The 22,080-nt window shown below is 35.7% G+C and overlaps 2 protein-coding genes across 3 annotated transcripts in view; one reads left to right on the top strand and one right to left on the bottom strand.

Moving 5' to 3' along the window:
- The window catches only part of LOC143213564 (P protein), a 140,797-nt gene that overhangs the window by 44,903 nt on the left and 73,814 nt on the right, over window positions 1–22,080 (bottom strand). The gene's annotated exons all lie outside the window — the stretch shown is intronic.
- Window positions 1–22,080, top strand: part of Acj6 (abnormal chemosensory protein 6) — a 102,306-nt gene that overhangs the window by 21,051 nt on the left and 59,175 nt on the right. For both annotated transcript variants that reach the window (XM_076433548.1, XM_076433547.1), the window contains exon 2: window positions 20,433–20,489. In XM_076433548.1, coding sequence (XP_076289663.1) covers window positions 20,433–20,489 — 57 coding nt within the window. The remainder of the gene's footprint in view (window positions 1–20,432; window positions 20,490–22,080) is intronic.

Below are 22,080 nucleotides of genomic sequence, written 5' to 3'. Positions count from 1 at the left end.
GCACTAGAACTACCAACAGTTAAGACTATTTCTAGCAAAACCAGTTAGAATTACTGGTCTTTAAAAAATACGTAATAATTAGACTGCGGATTTTATGCATTTACGACAAAAATGGGTATGTACAATTTAAAACAGTGGAGGTATTAAAAAGATTTAAGGCCACCAGTGTATTAGTTCCACCTTAATAAGATAATTAAAAGAAGAATGGAATTGTTATTTGACTCCTGTGCCTTGCAATCAATGCAAACATATTTTATTTTGCATAAAGATCCGCAGTCTAGTAATAATAGAGTATTTTTTGTATTTATTGATTTATTCCTATCTCACAAAAGGAATATGGGGTCGAGCATGTCTTTGAAAATATTATGTGGTGCTACTCTTACAGCAGTAGAGACTTAGAGACCCTTCTTTTATTTTTTTCCAACTGGTTCCGCCCGCGGCAATTTCATTTTAATGATCTTGTATACTTTCATTTTTATCTTCGGAACTTGAAGGCACACAGGCACTTCTTCCTTTATGTAAATTCAAAATATTTTCCAATTCACTTTCCGAGGACTCCTGAACATTTTCTTTGTCTATAATCTCATTATCACTATTTGATAATCACTAGACTGCGGATCTCTATGCATTTATGAAGAAATTGATTGAGTGAAATATAAAATAGTAAGAGATTTAAAAAATTCAAGAATGTTGTAATGTCGCTTTTAATGTAACAAGGTCGTTAAGGGATGAAATCAATTTTTCTGTTATTCTTGCTCCCCACAATCAATGCAAAACATTTTTATTTTGCATAAAGATCCGCAGTCTAATAATCACTAAAAAGTTCAATCTTATTTTGTTCTGATTCACTTTTGGGAAACCCTATACGTCTGGAATATGCATAGATACATACATCAGATCCACTTCGACGGTGACACCTTTCAATCTGATAAATCTAAAAAACAGTGAAATTTCTCTGCGACTTAAATCCATTTTTTATCCATTAGACGATTAGGCGACCCATCGAATGAGAGACCACGCGCGCACGTTTCACGTTTAGGTACTAGAGAAACAATCACGGAATACTCGAAGGGAGCACCCCTCGTCAAAATCAAGAGTCTATTATTACGACCATATGTTTATGCCACGATTGTATCTTGACGAAGAGGAGGGCGAAACGTACTCTCCAACCAGGGGGTCAGAAGTACACCTGCTCGAACACGACGGCACATGTGCAGAAGCAGAATGCGTGGGCAGTGTAAACACCTACATCGGATATGTGTCACTACTCAAACAGAATACCGGGCTCTGCCGTTTATTGACAACTGCTGTGTGTTGACGAGACTTCCCGAAATAATCTTGCTGGACACCCCTCGTTCACCTGTATTTCCGCCTTTCAGGCAAGTTGTTAGTTTGATCGGTTTTATTTCCTGGTTCCACTTTTTTTTCGTTCATTTCTCTTTCCGTCCAACGTTCGATTCGCTATCCGCTCATCTCTCGTTTAGACCTGTTTAATCACGTATCCACCTTTACGCTACAGTCGAGAGAAATGTACACAGGTAAACCCTCCTCCAGGCTTGGGCAATATCGAAATAAATTATTTGGAAAATAATCGTTAAGATATTTCGTTAAGACTTAAACGCCACACATGAAAATGAACTTTTCATGTTACTTGTAAAATAGAGACGATAAAGTATTTGAAGTATAATGGATTATTTCAAATGATTATTTAATCACTGGATTAAACTGGATGAATTTAAACATTCTGTACACCAATACGAAAGTATTTTTCTCCAGTCTACGTCGATGCAACACAAAAGCAATACGTATCGGCAGTGTACAATCACAAAAGTTAGTGCTAGATGATTATACCCGGATACTTTTCGCGAAAGAATTATTTCTTGAAATTATAGGTTCCCTGTTGCCTCATACCTACTTCCGTAGATACCGTGACTATAGCTGAACGACGGGACGCGACACTTGGCCTTGCGACCGAAGTTGTGATCGACATTTAATTGTAACGACTTCGTATTTGTCATTCTGTATTACCTTCGGAATAATCCATTTTTTATCGACTTTTAGAGAAATCTTAAACAGAGCATACAAACCTAGAAACATTCTCCTCAGGGTAAAAATTCATTCGTTACCAATAGTGAATTTTTAATCAGCACTGATGAATACACAGATATAATAATAAATGACTAATGTGTCATGCACACAGTACCATTCCGGTTATCAGAGAAAAGTGACCGTTTCTATGTAACCGGAATACCGAAACCAATCACTAAGATTCGAGTTTAAGTCGTAGCACACACCATGATATCTATCAGATCTCGGTCTCATAAATCACTGCCCGTTACATGAAGTTAAAAGCAATGAGAAAGCGGGATGCTATGACGCTTTATAAATGGAAGCCTCTTTTCTCTGGACAGTAGGAGATCCTTCTGGAGTAAAGTGGTTAAAGTGGCTATACGTCCGCTGAAATTAGCATCATCCTTGGTTAAAGCAATATCGACCGTGAGATGTCTTCCGCGGCGTCTATTCTTCCAACCCCAGGGTTTCACCCCAAGTCTTAATGAAATTATCGTCAGGCCGAATTTCGAGGACAAATCGACGTTTCAATTTTCTTAATGCGCTCATCTCCCCGGTGGGATATTGGCGTGCGGCCGCCCTTTATGTCCTCGAAGGATGTAGCCATGGGTTGTAAGGACACGTTTGCTTTCTCTCTCTCCCTCTCCCTCTCACTTTCTCGCTTCCTTCATCACTCTTCTCTTCACTCCTCTTTCTCTCTCCGCTATCGAAATCCTTGTGCTACGAAAAGTTCCTGGGCCGGGCACCATCGGACACCACGACAAGCTACAGTTGGGTGTTACTGCCACGTGCCGTCGCGTGGCTCTGCCACGTGACCAACTTGTTACCCACTATTTGCTCTCATCCTTCCTTAAGTGCATTACTACCATTGCAATTACAGGCCCACTGAATTTCCGTTTCACTCCTGCTCGAATAATTTCCTACGTCCCATTTGATTGTGATGCACCCTGGGCTCCCTAGTTTGTTTTCACAAGTGGGTCAATAATCTACACTCCTTTTGAAACTCGTCGATTTAAACGATAACGCGAGGTCTCGAATGGTTAGCGCTTACTGGTTACTGCTGCATACATTTTTCGAGTTTTCTTCTTTATTAACACTTTGCACTCGAAGCTGTTTTTAACCGACTTCGAAAAAGGAGGAGGTTACTCGATTCGATCTGTATGTGCCTTTTTTCGCTTTTTTTCTATGTATGTTCACCGATTATGCCGGAACAAAACCTTTTGCATCTTGTGGAGTATGTCCCCGAGGTGATCCCGTGAAAAATTTTGCAATTTTTTATTCCTTACGATTTTATTTGCGAAAAATGAATTATTTCACCGATTACTCCGAGATGGATGGATCAATCAGGACGAAACCTCCTGCATCTTGTAGGGTGTCTCCCGATTGGTCCCTTGAAAACAAATTTTGCATTTGTTCATTCAATTTTGCATTCATTCATGAATAATTTCAGTGAGATGAAAATAATTTATGCATATTGTAAAATGGTCTCAATCTTTACACTGCTCTAAATTTTATTGTTCATTCATTACAGTGATTACAGTAACTTAATGGCTTAAAAGTCAAAAACTTTCTACCTGATTTGCAACAAACTAGAGCGAAATAGAAAGTTTACTTTCTTAATATGTTTAATAGGTTGAAAATAGTATAACAGGATTTTGTAATTCTTCTAATGTTTCTACTGTTTTAAATTACACCTGCTCATTTTTGTCATAAATGCATCAAATCCGCTGTCTAATTATGAACTATTCCGTATTCGTCGCGTGTCAAAATCGTGTATTGAGCAGAATATTCGGCGAACGTAGTATTTGTTTATATCCATAAAATCGAGTAAGCATTCTTCGAGCATTCTGAACGTTCGGCGAATACTTGAACGAATTTCGTTTGTCTAAAATAGGAAATTTTTCCAGGCATATCTTTCGAAAAATGTGAAATATGTAAAGGAATATTTTCCATACAAGTAACAAATATTTAAATAGAACTGTATACTGTTTATCCCATATTTTAATGGCTCATGCCGGACTGTTTTGAAAACAGTACTTAAACTTGTATTTTGTATAAGTCGTCATCAAGTTGTTAAGCTTCAAATTCAGTGGCGTAGCGCTGGCATTACTATTTACTCGACGCACACTGCGAGGTAGTTGTATAGTCAGACTATAACACGTTGAGTGCCGCGCCAATGTCTATAATGACACACGAAACCTATACAACTTGGTTAATAATGCAAGAATAGAAAAGACAGAGTCGGTTGTAACAATGATTTTTGTAACATTTTCGTATCTTGTAATTTGGTTGACTTCACAGATTATAGTATCAGGATGTTCAAAATTGTTAATGCGTTATATGCAGAGCTGGGGAAAATAATATTTGAAATAGTAAATAGAAAATAATCCCCCATTTATTTCACAGTGTCTGTACAACTATTTTTGAAAATAAAATATTTTATTTGTTTCAGTAATTTTTGAAAATAGTATTTTATTTTAAGAATATTGAAAATATTTGGACCTTATCTTTATTTTCAATTTCAATTTTAAATATTATTGCTCAAAATAATGTGTCGCATTCAATAGATTTCTGAGTATAAATAGTTTCCTGGTGATCGCGGCCTATTATATCGCAGCATATCCTTCATCTAGCGCTTTTGACCACTGAAAACCCCCATTTTTGCGTTACCGAGAAATGAGAAGGCGCACCCCGTACCCTTTCAAACCTGGTTGCAATCCAAGGTAGAGTACAATACGATCGAACGATTCAATAATTCCGGAATCGTCGAGTTACGAAACACATCATAACTCTTAAACCGATAACAAAATACTATCCTTTTGGCTGGGAAATCTACACCCGTGCTTGTCAACTACTACATGATGGATGAGAAACGATCATACAAGAATATCGTTCCATCACACTTACAAGCAATTCATTGCGGTCGCGGGCCCTTGCCCGGAATGTCATTCTCCACGTAGCAAACACAATTAAACAATTCCACGGTACACGAAGACGGAAATTATATTAAGTACCGGAAATTGTTCGCGCGTTATTTCTGTCAATATAATTAATTGAAGTCGAATACTTAGTTTACAAATACAATGGAATCTCGATTGTCCGAAATGAACAGGGAAACATGACGGTTCAAATGTTAGAACAGTTACTAACAAAGCCGAGTCGTTTGAACGAATAAACGGAGGCTCTCGGTATTCCCCGAGCGATCGGAGAACGATCTTTGTCGAGGAACCAGTTGGGAATCAAAGTTCGTCTTCGCAGGGTGTCAACAGACACAGCAAACCAACCTGAAACGTAGATCAACAGTTTCTAGCATGCGTGCGACAGTTTTATTTCGTTCAGTCTTACAAATTGTTAGTCCAGATCGGTATATGGTCGGCAGAGGATAGGGGAATGGGTGAAGTTGTGAGCATGGCGGCTGAGTATAGTGTAGATGGTCTGGATCGATGAGAGAGAGCGGCTTGGTCTGATTGGCGGGGCTGCGGGGGCGGAACACCACGTAGCCAATGAGCGTGTCTATCCTTCGTGTCTATCCGGACACACAGTGGTAACGAAATCACTGATTTTTACGCTCGGCAACCGTCAATTTCGGCTTAACTGTAAATACCATAAAGCGAATCATCATGATTTATGGATCGTTCACGCGTCACCGTTCTGCCACTCGATAAGAATTCGATGTTTTTCAGCGACACACTGCTCTCTGCAGCCTTGCACCAAATCGCGAATTATGCTCTCCTGCTTTTACGCGTAAGGAGATAATGGAAAACGTTCAGGGAAAATGGATTTCGTTACAAAATGCTTCATTTTAGTAATATAGTTTTTGTTGAACAGTTTTCCTTCATGAATCTGAATAACCAGTAAAATCGATGCGTCATTCCTTTCAATTTCAATATTATAAAGCTTTCTTCTATTTCCGAAAATGCTAATGAACAATTAACCTTGCATTACAATTTATCAAGTATAAAATACGTTACTAGAAATATTGTTTTAATCGTTTCAAATATTGGAAATTGAGGTAATAATCCTTACTTATACATTATAATAGCGTAATTATTTCTGAACTTACTAATGCAAGGTTAAATTCATCAATAATATAATTACAGAGGATATACTCTCCTCCATTTTTATCCTTCCTAATGATACTCATCCTTTTTTCATTATCTATAAATAGATTCGTGTATGTCATTTTACACTTTATACCGGCATATCAGTGTTTACATCAATTACGACGTACATATACGTCTTTGTTAGTAATTTTATAAACACAATTTACTTACGTTCAAGTGTATTAGACTTTATTCCGTTCTTAACCCCTTGCCGTACATCATTTTCTTTACAGTTACATAATTTTATTGTATGGCTACATTTATTTTAATGCTTAAGAGATTGATTACAAACGAATCAAATTTTATTTCGTCTAAGGAGGAACGCGTAACATTCATATTTGTTAGACTTTGTTCAACTCTTCACTTGGTTAACTTGGTTGGATTTAATTTGATTTATTTTCTTTGCGTAGAAAATACTTTGAAACTTGAAAAATAGTTCATAGAATTGATTGTGTACATGTTACGACATCGTCGGGGGTCTCGAAGTCCATCAAATTCATAAATAATTTATTTAGTACGTACATAAGGGAAAGACTATTTTTCTCGATGCAGTTTTCATTCAATAGGCATACCTATTTCAACATGTAGAACTGTAAAAGTAAATACACGATGGCAAAGAAGTGTTTCATTTAAAAACATCTTACATTTGAAAGTTTCCATAACATTTTCTCATGTGACATAACACTCGCAACGATATTTGGTTTAAAGCCATTACAGTATACGTAGATGCACCTTTTGTTGCTTCGTTAATATATCCTTCCTTTTTCTTAATGTAGGTTATACATTTAATATGTTAGTTTACTCATACACATATGTATACTATTATATGCTTTTTACCTGCTAATATTATCTCCACACACATTGTCAGTTACCGAATAACATTGACAAATTTAAAATTATTATATATTAATAAAATTTAAAAATTAAAAAGAATTTTAACACATTACCGACCGGTGATTACTGCATAATTTTGAAAAATCTATGGTACATGGCTAAACACATTTTAATGGAACCTTCAATATAGCAACAGCAATTTTCATTGTGAACTAACAAGTCACCCTCAATAACGTCATCTAATAGTTTCATTTAAGATTGCAATGTAAAAGAAAATTTCTATATTTTCCTTTGGCGCAGCACAATTATTGAAAATCCTATTACTAGGCTTCCGGTAGGTAAAGTGTTAAAATGAAATTGTAAAACCAGTCATTTTGTCTTGTGCGATAGTTCTATGTACATATGCAGTGTTAAGAGGTACTTGGAGGTAACATAAGGTAGTAACTTAAGTAGCGTAAATAACTTGAAGTTACACATTACATGTAGTGCGGTAATAAACCCAGCTGGGTCGTAAAGAGAGGTTTGGTTCCGGTGGTCAACAAAGGATATCCATGATAGCAGAGAAATGACATCCCGTCTGAGGCTGCGCAAAACGGGAGCCCCTACTAAATTGGTTCCCCTTTAGGCCAGTTCTGGAACTGCTCGAAATGCTAAAGACGTTCCTGAGTTTTGGGAACCCCAGCTGACCCGGATCAACAAAAGCAGCTTCTCTTTATGATCCCGTTGGGTTTACTACCTTGCCATAGAAACAGGAAGGTGAGATGGAGACACTCTCTAGGAAAAAATTCCATTAGAACATTATACTTTGTGATGGTACGTTTATAAATAATGCTAGTCGTGATGCCGGTATTTCTCCAACAAAGTACAGTAAAAAATTGTCAAAGTTCCGTGAGAAAACACGACGCATCGTGGTACTTACAGGATCATGTTGCATAGATGGTACAATTATTCGCGAGCAATAACTTCATCCTCACGTCCAGCACAATGACACCTGTTCTGATGCACTAATTAGTCCTACTATGGATTCAGTCAACAAGCGATTCTATTAGATTGTTGCATACGAGATGTTCGACTTTGAGCTACAAAGCTAATTCTTAACACTAAACGTACCACGACCGGTCCTAGATTGTTTTATTTCACAATTAATGAAATTATGAAGATGCTTTCATAAGAAATGATTTAAAAATGTCAAATTTGTATAACTTCGAATGCCCTATTTTTGTGGACAGTACCAATGCGTTTTATATTTTTATACGATAACTCAGCAGAAATCAAAATACAATCTTGAAATACATCGAGTAGAATCGATATAAACGAGTGCCGCCCCTACCGTGTATAAAGTTCACGATTTCAATGCTAGATTTCATGCGTCTCGTGATGGATAACAATTATGATACTGCAACCATAGAACGCGGCTTCATATTGATTCGGACAATAATTGTAGTATACCTTGTGTTATTGACCATCGAATTAGCATGGTGTGTATTATCAAATTGCGCGCGAGACAAGATAAATCATTCTAATGACAAATCATAGGCAAACTAGATCAGTTCCGTTATTGGTTTGCTTTAAATTAAAAGGATGCAACAGCTTCGATGTGCTAGTTCCAGTTTATTAAAATGTTTCAAATCAAATAAAAATTTCTGTCTAGTTCTTGTTCATTATAACTGATCCAAATCATTTTTATTTTGCATAAAGGCTCGCAGTCTACTGATTTATTTGAAAAAGAATGGAAGAACATATTTACTGCAGAAACACTTAATCATTTGTAATGGAATGCCCTTGTAATGGAGAGTCGAAAGCAAATACAAATGAATTATATTTCAATGATACTCATTGTTACCAAAAAATAGCTAAAAATATTGTATTTCGAGATAATGATGGACTGGATTAGATTGAATGATGTCAATTCTGGAAAACCGCTCCATTTCCGCTCTCGTAAGTTTATTAATTGTTTGAATTCTGAAACGCCTGAAGGTAGAATAGCTTATTTGCGTTATTAAAGCAGCAATATATGCGTTATTCAAAAGAAGTGTTTTAATTCTCCTGGGATTCTTGAAGGTAGTAGAATAGCTGTTGTATATTATTAAAGTGACAATATATTATTAAAGAGAATGCAGTGCAGCGTAAGCTGAGCGCGAAATATATGTAGATATTTGAATAAGATATTAATGGGAACATTATGCAAGACATTTCAATTGAAGGAAGTTACCTAAATATATCTTTCGTATTTAATGACATGAGAATTGCTGGAAACACAATTTAAATTACTTTGAAACATACTACCGAAGGATACGGTTTTGACAATACTTTCCAAGTTGTTTGTAAGCTGCTACTGTTTTAGTCTCATTTAAAATAAATTCGGTGACTTTGAAATCTTGAAAAATGACCTTCAGAAATTTGTTTGCCTATCAGGCACCAGTAAAAATTGCCATACCATTATTCAAGACAGTTTTAATATTATTAAATTCGTCTGTATTCTATAAATTGTAAAACGTTCAACTGTTGTATGAGAAAACAGGCTCAATTCGATGTGCACAATGTAAAAAAGATTACACAGAATCAAAAATTATCTGGGTTGAAAGAAATGTCTTGATTTTCGAATTAAAATTGCTTCAAGTGCAAATGGTTAACCAAAAATGGACCATAAGTGAAATACATATGTATAGTAGAACCTCGATTATTCGAACCGGCGAATCAGAGATCTCGAAAAGACAGTCTTCGATGGTTCAGCAAAAATTAAAGATTACTTCAACAAATAAGTTTTATTAACATTAACTGCGTATGTATTATTACTGTGAATCGCAATTGTACGTACATGCATATGTGTATATCACATTACTCTTGTATTTAATAAGTAATTTGAAAACTGTTCGATTTTCCGAACTACCTTGATCCCAGTTAGTTCGGATAATCAAGGTTCTACCGTAATTAAACTAACTATTAAAGAATGCAAAGCCTGTCTCTTAATATAGTCGAAAATTTTTGCTTGAAATTGCATCTTTAAAAACAATTTATTGCAGCATAAATTTATTGCAACATATTTATTGCAGCATAAATATACAATTGCGCGAAATTGCCAATATAAAACAGAAGAAGCTGTGTGCCGGAATGTTAGAAACTCTGAGAATTAGAGTAATCCGTTTTGCAGCATGAATAAGCAGAAAACGATGTTCCTCGGGAGACGTAATCGTATTCTGCATTAAAAGCAAAGAATCACTCAGTAAAGAGTTGATGGGAACCAGGTAGAGCGTCTATGAGTCAGAATACTACATTACGAAATTTCATAAATTCTCTTTATGATACCTTTTAGACGCTTCGCGCTTCGTCAAGGCCTCTGTTTTTCATTTGAAACAGTAATAACTCGAGTGAACAGAAATTGGCACAACTGCCACTCGTTTCGAATCAGACGTGATCGAAAAATAACAAAATATTTGCAGAGATCAAAATTAACGACTGGATATTGTTAAAACATACGTTGGAAAAATAAAGAAGAGTTTGAATCTTGCTTCAAGGAGGCAGCGAATTCACGGAATGCGAACAAAAATGAGAATGTCAAGATCGAAGGCGGGGAACAGGACCAAGCAATGTTTAGAATGGTTCAAACGAATCTGCTGAATAATAGAGAATGGTAGACAGTTACTGCAAGGGAGCAACTGTCTCCGATTATAACAAAAGTGAAGGGGCGTAGCTCACAGCTCATTTGTTATTAACTAGCGTAGGGGAACCTTGAAGTGCAGAAAGACTTGGAACACGACTTCACACTTTGACTCGCAACCCTTGGTAAATTTAGTTAATTACCAGTCAAACTTCCGTAAAGAACTTCCTTCCTCTCTTCTGTTTCCTGATCTATTCAATGCTCTCCTCCTTTTCTAAAGAAGGATGTCAATTCGGTCCTTACTGTCAATGTATACTACGTTTTATCATTTTTCGTACAATCTTGAACTCATTGTTGCTGATCTAAAACTATCTATCGTATATAACTGTAAAAAAGTAATCTTTAAACATTTATTGACATGCATTATCGAGGAATCCAATTTGACATTTTTCCTTGTGTGGGTGGTATTCTATAAAGTCACATACTATTTATTAAACCGTGATATATTCCGCAAATGAATTAACATTCTGATTAAGCAAAACTTAATATGAACCATCTCTTTGTATAAATTGGGAATTAACCAACAATTTTGAATTATGTGCAAAATGTTCTTGCGTCAATTGCATATTCTAATTACTAAACTACGGATATTTATGCATTTAAGAAGAAATTGGTTGGGTGAAATATAAAACAATAACAGATAAGAAAAATTTCAGAATGTTGCAACGTTGTTTTTAATGCAACGAAATCATTAAGGGATGAAATCGAATTTTATTTTACTCCTGCTGTCCACAATAAATGCAGAACATTTTTATTTTATATCAAGAGATATCCGCAGTCTACTAATTACTCTAATACTATTATCTAATATAAGAACAATACATATGACATACGGTATTCAAAATAGTGGACAAGAATCCCCTAATATGAAAATAATTGATTAAAATAATCCATCAACAATATGAAGATATACAAACACAATATAACCCTCTTTCTGTTAATGTTTTATTATTTAAAATATATTGAATAGTATTATAAATTGAATTAAGATATCTCTTGAACTAATTCTTTTTCGACATACATATAGGTTAATACCTTTTTATAGAGAATATCGATTGGTGCATAAGGAAATAATGGTTCCATTTCAATAATGAAAGTTGACCTTCGTAAGTCCTTGTCGCGTCCACCTGCAAAAAAAAACTAATAATACCAGTATATTCGTCTCTTAAATAATAATGACGTAAATCAAGGTGGTAATATTACATCTGGTGGCCCATCCTATATGTATGCGTTTAATCTTAGAATGACAGACTTTCATTTTTTGGTGTCAGAAAGTCAGACTAGCCGTCAGGTTGCAAGCGACCCAGACTAAAATGACAATATTTTAAAAAAATTCTTTCTCCAGTTTTCCTTGGACATCTTCGGGAACGATAACGGACAGCCCTAGATTGGCGTTCTGGGGTTAAAAATATAGCATAAAGATATACCTTCGAACGATGTAGCCGTGGCTTTATCAAAAAGGACTTGCAAGAATTAAAGCAAGAAGATAGCCTTTACTGACCGTTACAGTATAGATAACTAATGATAGAGCTGCGTCCATACTTGTCTTATATCCGACTTGCCTCTACTGTACGTGAAGTAGCTGTAAGGGGTAAGTGCCTCTAAAAAATTGATTAATTCTGGGTAATATATGTAGTGTACCCCTACGAGGCAATAGTAACTTCTTTTTTATAGTTCCAAACAGGTAGATTGTTATTCTAAATCATTTTGGCGATTGAGTTTGAGTTTTGTGGTTACTACTCACCTCTACATCATTTTGACACCAAAGAACTCTAATCGCATGGTATTCCCGGTTCGGCTTGTATGTATACATATTTAGCGTATCACAGTTGTCAGATTTTCGTGATTAGGAAATCTATGTCACAGATTGTGTAATTCTTTTTTCCCTTTTTGCGGAAAATACAAATAAACGATACATGCAAAAAAGTACTACATATAATACAATCTTGCATCACCGAAGAAAACCTCCTGACACGAAGAAATTATACAAAAGTATACTAAATCGTTTTTTATTTGTGTTCTGTCTTCTGTCGCAACTGTTCATTATCGGGTTGTGTATGCTGTGAATGTGAAAATCGAGAAAAAGCTAATTCTAAATAAACAGGTACAATATTTTACACAGAGCTGGGGAAAATAGTATTTTAAATAGCAAATAGTAAATATAATCCCATTTATTTCACACAGTGTCTGTACAACTTTGAAAATATAATATTTTGATCAATCAAACAAAAAAATAAGCATAGAAATATTAAATAAGTAATGCGTTTTCTGAAAGTATTAGGTATAACAAATGTTCCTTTTTTATCGATCGTATAATTGTTGATAAAAGATGTAATGATAAGATGTTGCTCTCGGCGCACTGGTTCGATCCAATTAGGTGTAACGATGCAAAAATAAAATATTCTATTTTGTGTTTCGGACTATTAAAATAGAAATATTTTTTTTACTTTGTGTTTCCGATTATTAAAATAGAAATATTTTATTTTGTGGATGAAATTGTTCAAATAGAAATATTTTGAGGTTCCGATTGTTCAAATAGAAATATTTTATCTCGAGGTTCACATTGTTCAAATAAAATACTATTTTCTTTAAGCAAAATTAAATCTAAAATATTAAATAGTGTTTCACAAATATTTGTTTCGCCAAATAATGCCCACCTCTGATTTTACATTGCACCCGTAGGAGAACCGCTGTCTAGTAATATCCAATGGAGGCTATTTCGACGGGGATAACACTCGTGTAGACGGATAAATAAAATTTTTTCCGACAAATGAAAATTCCCGTTGTTTGTTTAACACACCTCTTAAATCGATAATATCCAGTGCTCGGCTAATACGAGTTCGAATTAGCATACAAAGCGGCAGGGACTAAAAACTCTTGCAGAGAAATGTTCATTTCATTCACCAGGTACATATGTATGGCTAAGGACCAGGCTAGCGTGCATGGAAAGGATAAGTGTATGGATTTATCAAATTTTGAGCTGTTCCTGTAAGCTGCAACGTATATACATAGACATAACCGGACATACTGCATTTACTATCTATACATATATATGTATATATGTAGAGGTATATGTATGTAGGAAGCGGAATGGGTATCGCGCACCGCGATGCGGTGGCAATGTCGACGATGGCGGCTGCTCCGATCGATCGCCGAAACGATCGACCGCGTCCCGTATAATTCCGCGAAGCGGAGTTTTGCGGTTGATTTACAATCGGCCGGGTGCAGCTTCCCTGATAATCAAACGAGAGTTTCCGATTGGATTTGTACGATGCGCGTACGCTTGTGTCCCTATATCCGGCGCGGAACGGTGCGGCGCGCGGCGAGGCGGTGCAACGCGTGCATGCACCGGTTACGCCGAATCGAGGATACCAAGGAAAATCAATTAGCCGGGCAAACTGTTTCGACTGCGGCTGTTTGCCCGCACGAGAGTCGGCAATGTATTTCGTCTCGAAGCTAGGATACGTGTCCCGAGCACAGTGCGCGCGGTTACGTGTGCACACACATCCCCCTTTATATTTGCAACCGATGCACTGCGAATGCGAACGGTTACTGCTCACAACTCACAACGACGGCGCACCGAGCCCCGCGTCCTTGTAATACCGGCGCGGCATTTCCCTGAATGTGTCTGATTACAAACGTGTAGACGTGTGCACGTGAATCCGAGCAACGGGCATTCGATACTGTTCGGCAAATTGAAACGCTTGTAATATCGCCGAGGAAACCTAGCACAATGCCGATCACACGGCGAACCCGTCTATTATGCGAACTGCATCCATCGCAAAAATACCCGCAATCTTATAATTATGAGAATAATTGGTAGGAACGAAATTGGAATAGACAAACAAATTGTAATTATTGTAACCATGAAGATATTTACGCGGCAAGAGGTTATGTCGTGCTAAGGCAAATACAGTAGGACCTACATTATGTAAACACCCGTTATATGAACGGCCTATTATGTACATATGTAAACGCCCTATTGTTTGAGCGTTTCATTATATGAACAGTGTTTCTACTACAGTACTGTTAGTAAACAGAAATATCACTTGCCTTTGTAGGACGAAATCTATCGTAATGATTCAGTTTCAAAGTGACATACTTGCGATAACGTTGTACAATCCTAATCACAGCGGTGACGAACTTCTTCTCCGTCGGGAGTCAGAGAACCCCCACTACCAACGCGACGCGACTCACTATGGAAGAGAGCACTCTCCCACTCGCGACCTAACCCGTGTGCCAGAAAGTGATGGCGTGCAAAATCACTAACCGTGATTTATCACAGTGATCGCAAAATCACGATCACGGTCGCGATTTTTTAGATCTAGAGTGAATTTGCTTACTGTCATACTAATTCTTCATCGCGATCGAATTAGTTCCTTTCTTACGGATGTTCTGGAGGTACAATGGGAGACAGAAGTACGAGAAATTCGAAATCCATCAATGTATTGGCAATGAAAGCCATTCATGAGTACCTATATTTTTGTTTTTGAGTGTATTTTTTTTTCTTTTTGGAGCTTCTAGTTGCGTTTTTTTCAAGGTTTAAATAGGGTTTGAAGTGGAATTCTATGAATTCTCCATAAGAAGACGTGCTAAAATGTGCAAACTTGAAGTTGCTATAATTCTTAAACGGTACCGAACCCAAACTTATAATTGCATTAAGGTAACTGCATTAATTTAGTAAGAATTATATCTTGTCAAATTTTCAAAAATTTTGTTGCGTTTTTATATAGCTCCAGAACATCCTTAAATACATCAATAATAATAATGACAAAATTGCATTCATTTAGATGTCGTACCAATTCATTCGTACTAAGTAAAAAACTAAAAATGTAGGATTAAACTTATGTTTGACCACCCATTTTCTTTACTCGTTTCGTTATTTTCAATAAACTATCAATCTTCCATCCCCTTTTGTCATCTTCTCGCTCCATGATTTTCTAAGATGTCGATATTTATAAAAAATTCATTGTTGCATTGGAATAAAATGTTAGTTCGAAAAAGATTACGGTGGTTATCGCATACGTATACATTGCAGCTTAAACTTTCTTTTGTCCGTCACTGTAAATGCATCAGATCTACAAACTATTTCAAATAATAATTGAAAAATAACTTTAAAGACATTTTACTTGATACTACTCCTTCATCGACGTGGCGAGTTTACGCGGCTAAACGCGAAATATTCGAAGAAGTATCCGCATTGATTTTACCGACGTTCAACAATGGCGAATTTGCGAATACACACGCCGCGCCTACGAGTCTCTGTGTGTGTGCACACGTCTTCAATGTTACCCGAGCTTTGTATTTACACCCGATGTACTGTGTACAGCTTGCAGCAAAGCACACACAATCTGTCTACATATACGGGCGCGGGCGTCCACATGCATACATACTACATACACACATGTATAGCGTTGATTGCAGGCATGCCCACGAAAGCTGGAGTTGGATGCACACGAATGTATACATAGCCTATACATAGGAACAGAAGCAGCATTGATACATCGTTGAAAATTGACGAAACAATATTTTCGATGTTGTGATTACAAATGTACGAGTGCATACAGATCCATTGCAGAGCTGTGTACGCTCGCATGAATAATTAGCGAGCTGCAATTTTGGATTTCACTTACCGATGTATAAAACAATGTTTCGAATATAAGCTATGAAATAACGAACTCGCATGCCTATGCGATACCGCAATATGAATCAGCACATTCTTGAATCTTGAACCTCTTGTTCCCTAATAAATGTTAAATTGGGGTAGACGTTTAAAATATCTCTGATTTGTTTACTTCGTTCGAGCAGGTGCATATCGCCGCCTGAATGTAAGAACTGGGTAACTAACAATTCCTTATTTTAGAGAAATTGAAGAAACAGTATTTTAAGGTTCTAAGATTATAGTAGGGAGATCGTTATTTTAAACATAATGCCAGTATCTGCTTATATTTCTTTATTTTAAGTGGAACAATACATGAAAAAACATCATTTTGGATTAAAAAATTTTTAGAAAAGTCGAGTTGCCCATTTATAACATAAATAGAAATCTGTATTTATTTTTTATCTTCTTCGAACACTGCTCACTAGATGTCGTAGATTACTTTGATAGGTTACTCAGTTTTTACATTAAATTCTACTTGATGTCTTCTTTAATACGAAGTACATAGATAACTCAAAATGTCCTTTCAAGTTACCTAGTTCTTACATTCATGCATACATTCTAACCACTTCTTCTACAATAAACGGCACTTACTCGAATTTGTTGCTTACCTGACAGGTGGCAGATGCTTCAACTTTTCGGACAGCAGTGGACACGTGAATGTTTCGAGAAGTGAACTAACGATAGAGTTAGTATAGAGTGGTTAACGAAGATGACAATATGAAGTATTCATATTAGTCGAGACTCGTATCACTGTCATCGGCACCAATCGGACATAAAATTGGCCGACACTTTAATGCGAATGATATTGAATTACCTAGTTCTGCCCGAATCCTAAAATGACTCATTTAATTTGTGATGCCGGCGTCGCGACGCCGGAGTGGCCCGGTTCTGTCAATCTTAGTGGCGCGTTTTAAATATACATGTCACGCGATTGCTGAGAATAAAATATGCAGGACAGATGAATATTAAGTCCTGTTGACAGATAAACTGCAACGATATCCACAGATCACTGTCCGATTGAAAACGCATCGCCGCGCCGTAGATCATTGCATAGTTTGTCTGCGAAAACTAATCAACTCTCGCCGTCTACTTTCGCCTGTTCCTCACAATTTTAAAAAGATTACACGTTTCAATCTGAATATTCCAGCATTCCGCTGTTTGATTACGTGTTTCCATATTTCCTACTTGTATATGTATGTACGTATGTATTTGATTTATTTTTGCAACAAGCATTAAATACGAATAGTTATTAGAACTATCATTTTTCTGTAAAATTACTGCCATATTTATGAAGATTATAAATAGACAGCGAATCTATCTGCAAAATAAAACGTTTATACATTATTTGCATGGAAATGAAGCTAAATAAAGATTAATTTCTTATGTAAATATAATTTTAATTGATTGACAATAACGTCCCTGTATTTTTACATTTTTTTTATATGTTTTTACTGTTTTAAATTTCACGTACTGATTTTTGCCATAAATGCATAAAATCCGCCGTCTAATTATAAAATCTGACAATATGTTCAATATGTTCTTGTCTGAAACTTGTACTTGTGAAGACAATTAAAAACACACGTACTATAAAAAATGAGCCGAAAGGAAACAGCAGATCACCGTTGATAACGAATAATTCGATTTTCTCAGTTGCAATACATTTGGGGCATTATACAATACATTTTGTTTTGTATTCTTATGTTTATTAAAGGAAAATTGGTTTTCATATATTTTCATAGTCAAATATTGGCTACTATTAGGTATAAATAGATCATTTATCAGTGTAATACATATACTCAAGTTTTCTTAGTGCCCCATCTTGCACCCTTATCCCTAATACAATCCTGAGGTCACTGGTACACTATCCCTCATAATGTAGGTTGCCAAAAACAATCATCAGTTTGCCCTCTCCTTAACTATGTCGTTAACTGACCCGTAGATTATGATAATAACGCATGAAATCTGTGCCTACTAATCCTGATTAAGGTATGTAGAATTTATTGGGGTGATATGGAAATCTTGTTGAGTACTTCAGCCAGAAGCTGCTGCAATTCAGCACAATGTAATCAGTAGACTGCGAATTTTATTCATTTATGACTAAAACAAGTAGTTGCAATTCAAAACTGTAAAGATTGAAAGAATTGAACTATATCATATTATATTACTTTCGACCTAGTAAAATTATTAAAAAAAAGGAAAACGTTTGTAAGTGGCTCACATATCTTATAACTAAACTGCAGATCATTATGGATTTATAGCAAAAGAGAGTAGATGAAATTCGAAATATGATTTCTCCTCTCTACTAAAATCATTCGGGGAAGAAATAACATTCAATTTAGTTTCTATTTCTTTGAATCATTATTTTGCATAATTATTGTAGAGGTTCAAATAAGGTTTCTGAATTCCCCTCAAAAATGTTTTAAGAAAAACAAATATGGGAATTGAATAGTGGATCATAATAATTGGGGGGAGTTGAATACATTCTACAATTTAATATTTTGGAACACTTTTTATGCTTCTGAATCCACTAATATTTGAATTCTCAACATAACTTAAATGTAAATTAATCTTTTCCAAGCTAAACTGTCTCCAACAGATTGCAACGAAATCCCAGATCACATATTTCTGAGAACTATATATATGTATAGCGCATTTTCATTGAAGTGCTATTTTATATCGTGTCATGTTTTTCTAAATATTATGTATAACAACGTACACGGATAAAAATGTAGATAAAATTCAAATATAGAGCTATAATGTTTTCATGTAGCCAACAGTAATTTTGTTGAAGAAATAGCCCGCAGTCCAATTATACATTACATCCTTAAATATACACATACCATAATCTTTTTCTGTTATTTCACATTTCCATTATAATTTCATTTCATTCTTTTTGCCAAATATGAATATGAAAACTGCGCGCGATAACACCAGTTAGCGACTTGACGAGTAATTAATATTTATGACGACTAGTCTAGACAGTTCGTCGGGATTAAATCGTGACGTTAGAAAATTTGACTAGCTTTCCATTTCTGATTTGGCTGGCAAGTTCTCGACACCTATCGCTGCGAGTTCAACGACATTTCGAACAAGGAGTCGACGAACGTACTCAAACATAGAATTGCTTTATACATACAATACATCACTCCACCAGGTTCATTTACCTACACATTTTCAATGGCTGTATTAATATTATAATCTCGAACGTTCAGTATCAACTGACTTTTATTATAATGTACTTGGTCTATACAATTGTATATATGTCTATATATGTATGTGTGTGTGTGTGTGTGTGCGGATTGAAATACTCTCAATTATTGAAACGGAAAAGTATTTTTGAAAATTCAGTAAAAATTCATCAGGAGGACTAAAAATCGCATTGGAATGAAGATTGTAATTTCATATATTTTGCAGCGTTAAAACGAAATCAAGCTTCAATATTTAAAGAAGCATTAATAGTGGCAGTGTGAAAGATATTGATCGGTTTCTATATCACATATACAATATACATATACTGCGAGCACGGATACCTGTATTTGCATAATTTACAAATATACAACGTATTCAAATTGTACTACATACTTCATAAGATCTTTATAATAACTTGTACCTAACCCAGACCTTTAGGTGAATAAAATCGTTATCCGATATATTAAATCGCATTATTCAATTTATTTGTCAGTATATTGAGTTTGACGATATTAATCAGAAATGCTTTGAAAAATAGATGTGCAGCAAAGGTTCGATCTACGAAAAATCCCTCGTATCCGTGCTGTTTCGTAGATCGTGTGTGATTCTGATATTTTTTCTTTACCTCACCGACCGCGCCGAACGTAGGAAACACAGTTTGAAATCCAGTTCAAATTCAGTTCAATTAAGAAATAAAGAAGTTTTGTAACTGGATTAGTAGTAGTTCACACTGTTCACATCGATATACCGAACCCCGTATTGGTAACCGAGGAAGCTCAAGCTTCTCGGCCCCTCGCGGACATTATTGTATTACTAATACAAACACTTCTATGCTGTGAGAAAACATGAACAGAAAATTGTATAAATGTGTAGAACAAACTGAAACATTTAAAAACCGAAAGTTTCCCTTTTGCAGAGTCGTATATTGGAAGATGCTTCCATTATGTGCAATTCCTGGTCCCCGAGGCATAACGTGAGTATAAACTAACATTACGAATTTATTCCTGTATCCTGTAGTCATGTTTTTCGATTCCTACGTAGACTAGACCTTGTTTAATTCGCCTAATCGGGAACGGATGTTTCGAGTAAATTAAGGCAATCAATTGGACAATTAGGAGTCCAGAAAGAAAGCCAAACATGTAACTTTGAATAGCCAATGTGTATTCTATTTAGTAGGAAATATATTTTTCTTTGCTATACAATGTGAGGTAATTAGTGGTAAAATGTAAGCTCACACTGTATTAAGACACGTGTAAATTTAGAAAATAGCGTTTGCACGTAACAGTGTCTGTCATTATTGTCGAACCTCAGATATATTATAGTTCACTTTCGAGGATACGAATAAATATCACAATTAGGATAACACAAGCAGGAAGGGAAGAGTAAAAACGAACGTAGAGACAGAGAATATCACCGAACTATGTTGCTTTATAGGACATGTGCCATAATATTTATGGTTTACAAAGCCCCATAGTTACGGCGGCTTAACTCACATAAATTCGCTAACTCGCGGTTACGATTATGGTTAGTAGTAAATTGATTATTAAGATGTACGACGAGGTGACGGGAGATGGTTTGAGTGCCATAAAAAGAGTCATGCCTCGCTCACGATTTCCGCAGATGTAGTAAAGTAAACAGTTACAACTGCATTAAAACATACATGGTCTGTATACATACAAACTAGGTGCTGTATTTGTATTTAATTATGAAAAATGTGTTCATTAATAGTAATAGTAAATATTCATGTGTATAGTTAAACAATTACCTGTATACAAGCGGGCATGAGGTGATTCCATGTGCAATAATAAGTAACAAAAATAAAATAACATTATTTTGGTTATGTTTCAAGAAAATGGTGTTTGAAAATTCAATAGTTACTCTTGCTATTGAATAGGTATTGGTATCGACCGGTGCGTCTGACCATGGCCAACTAATTCTACTTCTTATGAATGCTAGGACTTGGGCAGTGGTGGAATAACTTTGGGCCCTCAGAAAAAAATCAATTTATATTATATAAGGAAGGAAAACTTCAAATTTAAATTAGGGAAAGTTTAGTAAAATTACAAGACAATAAATGGAAAAATTTTTGTTTGAAAATTCAATAGTTACTCGTGCTATTGAATAGGTATCGACCGGTGCGTCTGACCATGGCCAACTAATTCTACTTAGTATGAATGCTAGTTGAAGGGATCCGTTGAGGAATAGAATGTCATTCCTTCTCTCCGACTAGTTTCTGCATTTCAAATGGCCGCCCGGTCGCTCGTATCACAATTTTGAAAACACCCTGTATATCAACATCCTCGTAATGAAATAATCAACTAGAATGAAAATGTGAATATTGAAAACCTAAAAATACATGTATATCGATTTACTCTTCGTGTCCCCTCTCCCCGGTATATGATTGTTTCTTTTTACAGAGATAACAGTTGCGCTTGCTAATGGTAAAACTGATCGGTCCACGAGCATGACCGCATATTACAAAACGTATTACTTTGTTCTGCAATCTGATGCACGGCAATATTTCATGTCGCAATCTCCACGCATTAATCGAACAATAATTCACG

The sequence above is a fragment of the Lasioglossum baleicum genome, chromosome 11 (genome assembly GCF_051020765.1).
Source record: "Lasioglossum baleicum chromosome 11, iyLasBale1, whole genome shotgun sequence".
NCBI lineage: Eukaryota > Metazoa > Arthropoda > Insecta > Hymenoptera > Halictidae > Lasioglossum > Lasioglossum baleicum.
The sequence above is the reverse complement of the archived record's forward strand: the minus strand, read 5'-3'. Positions and strand labels throughout refer to the sequence as shown.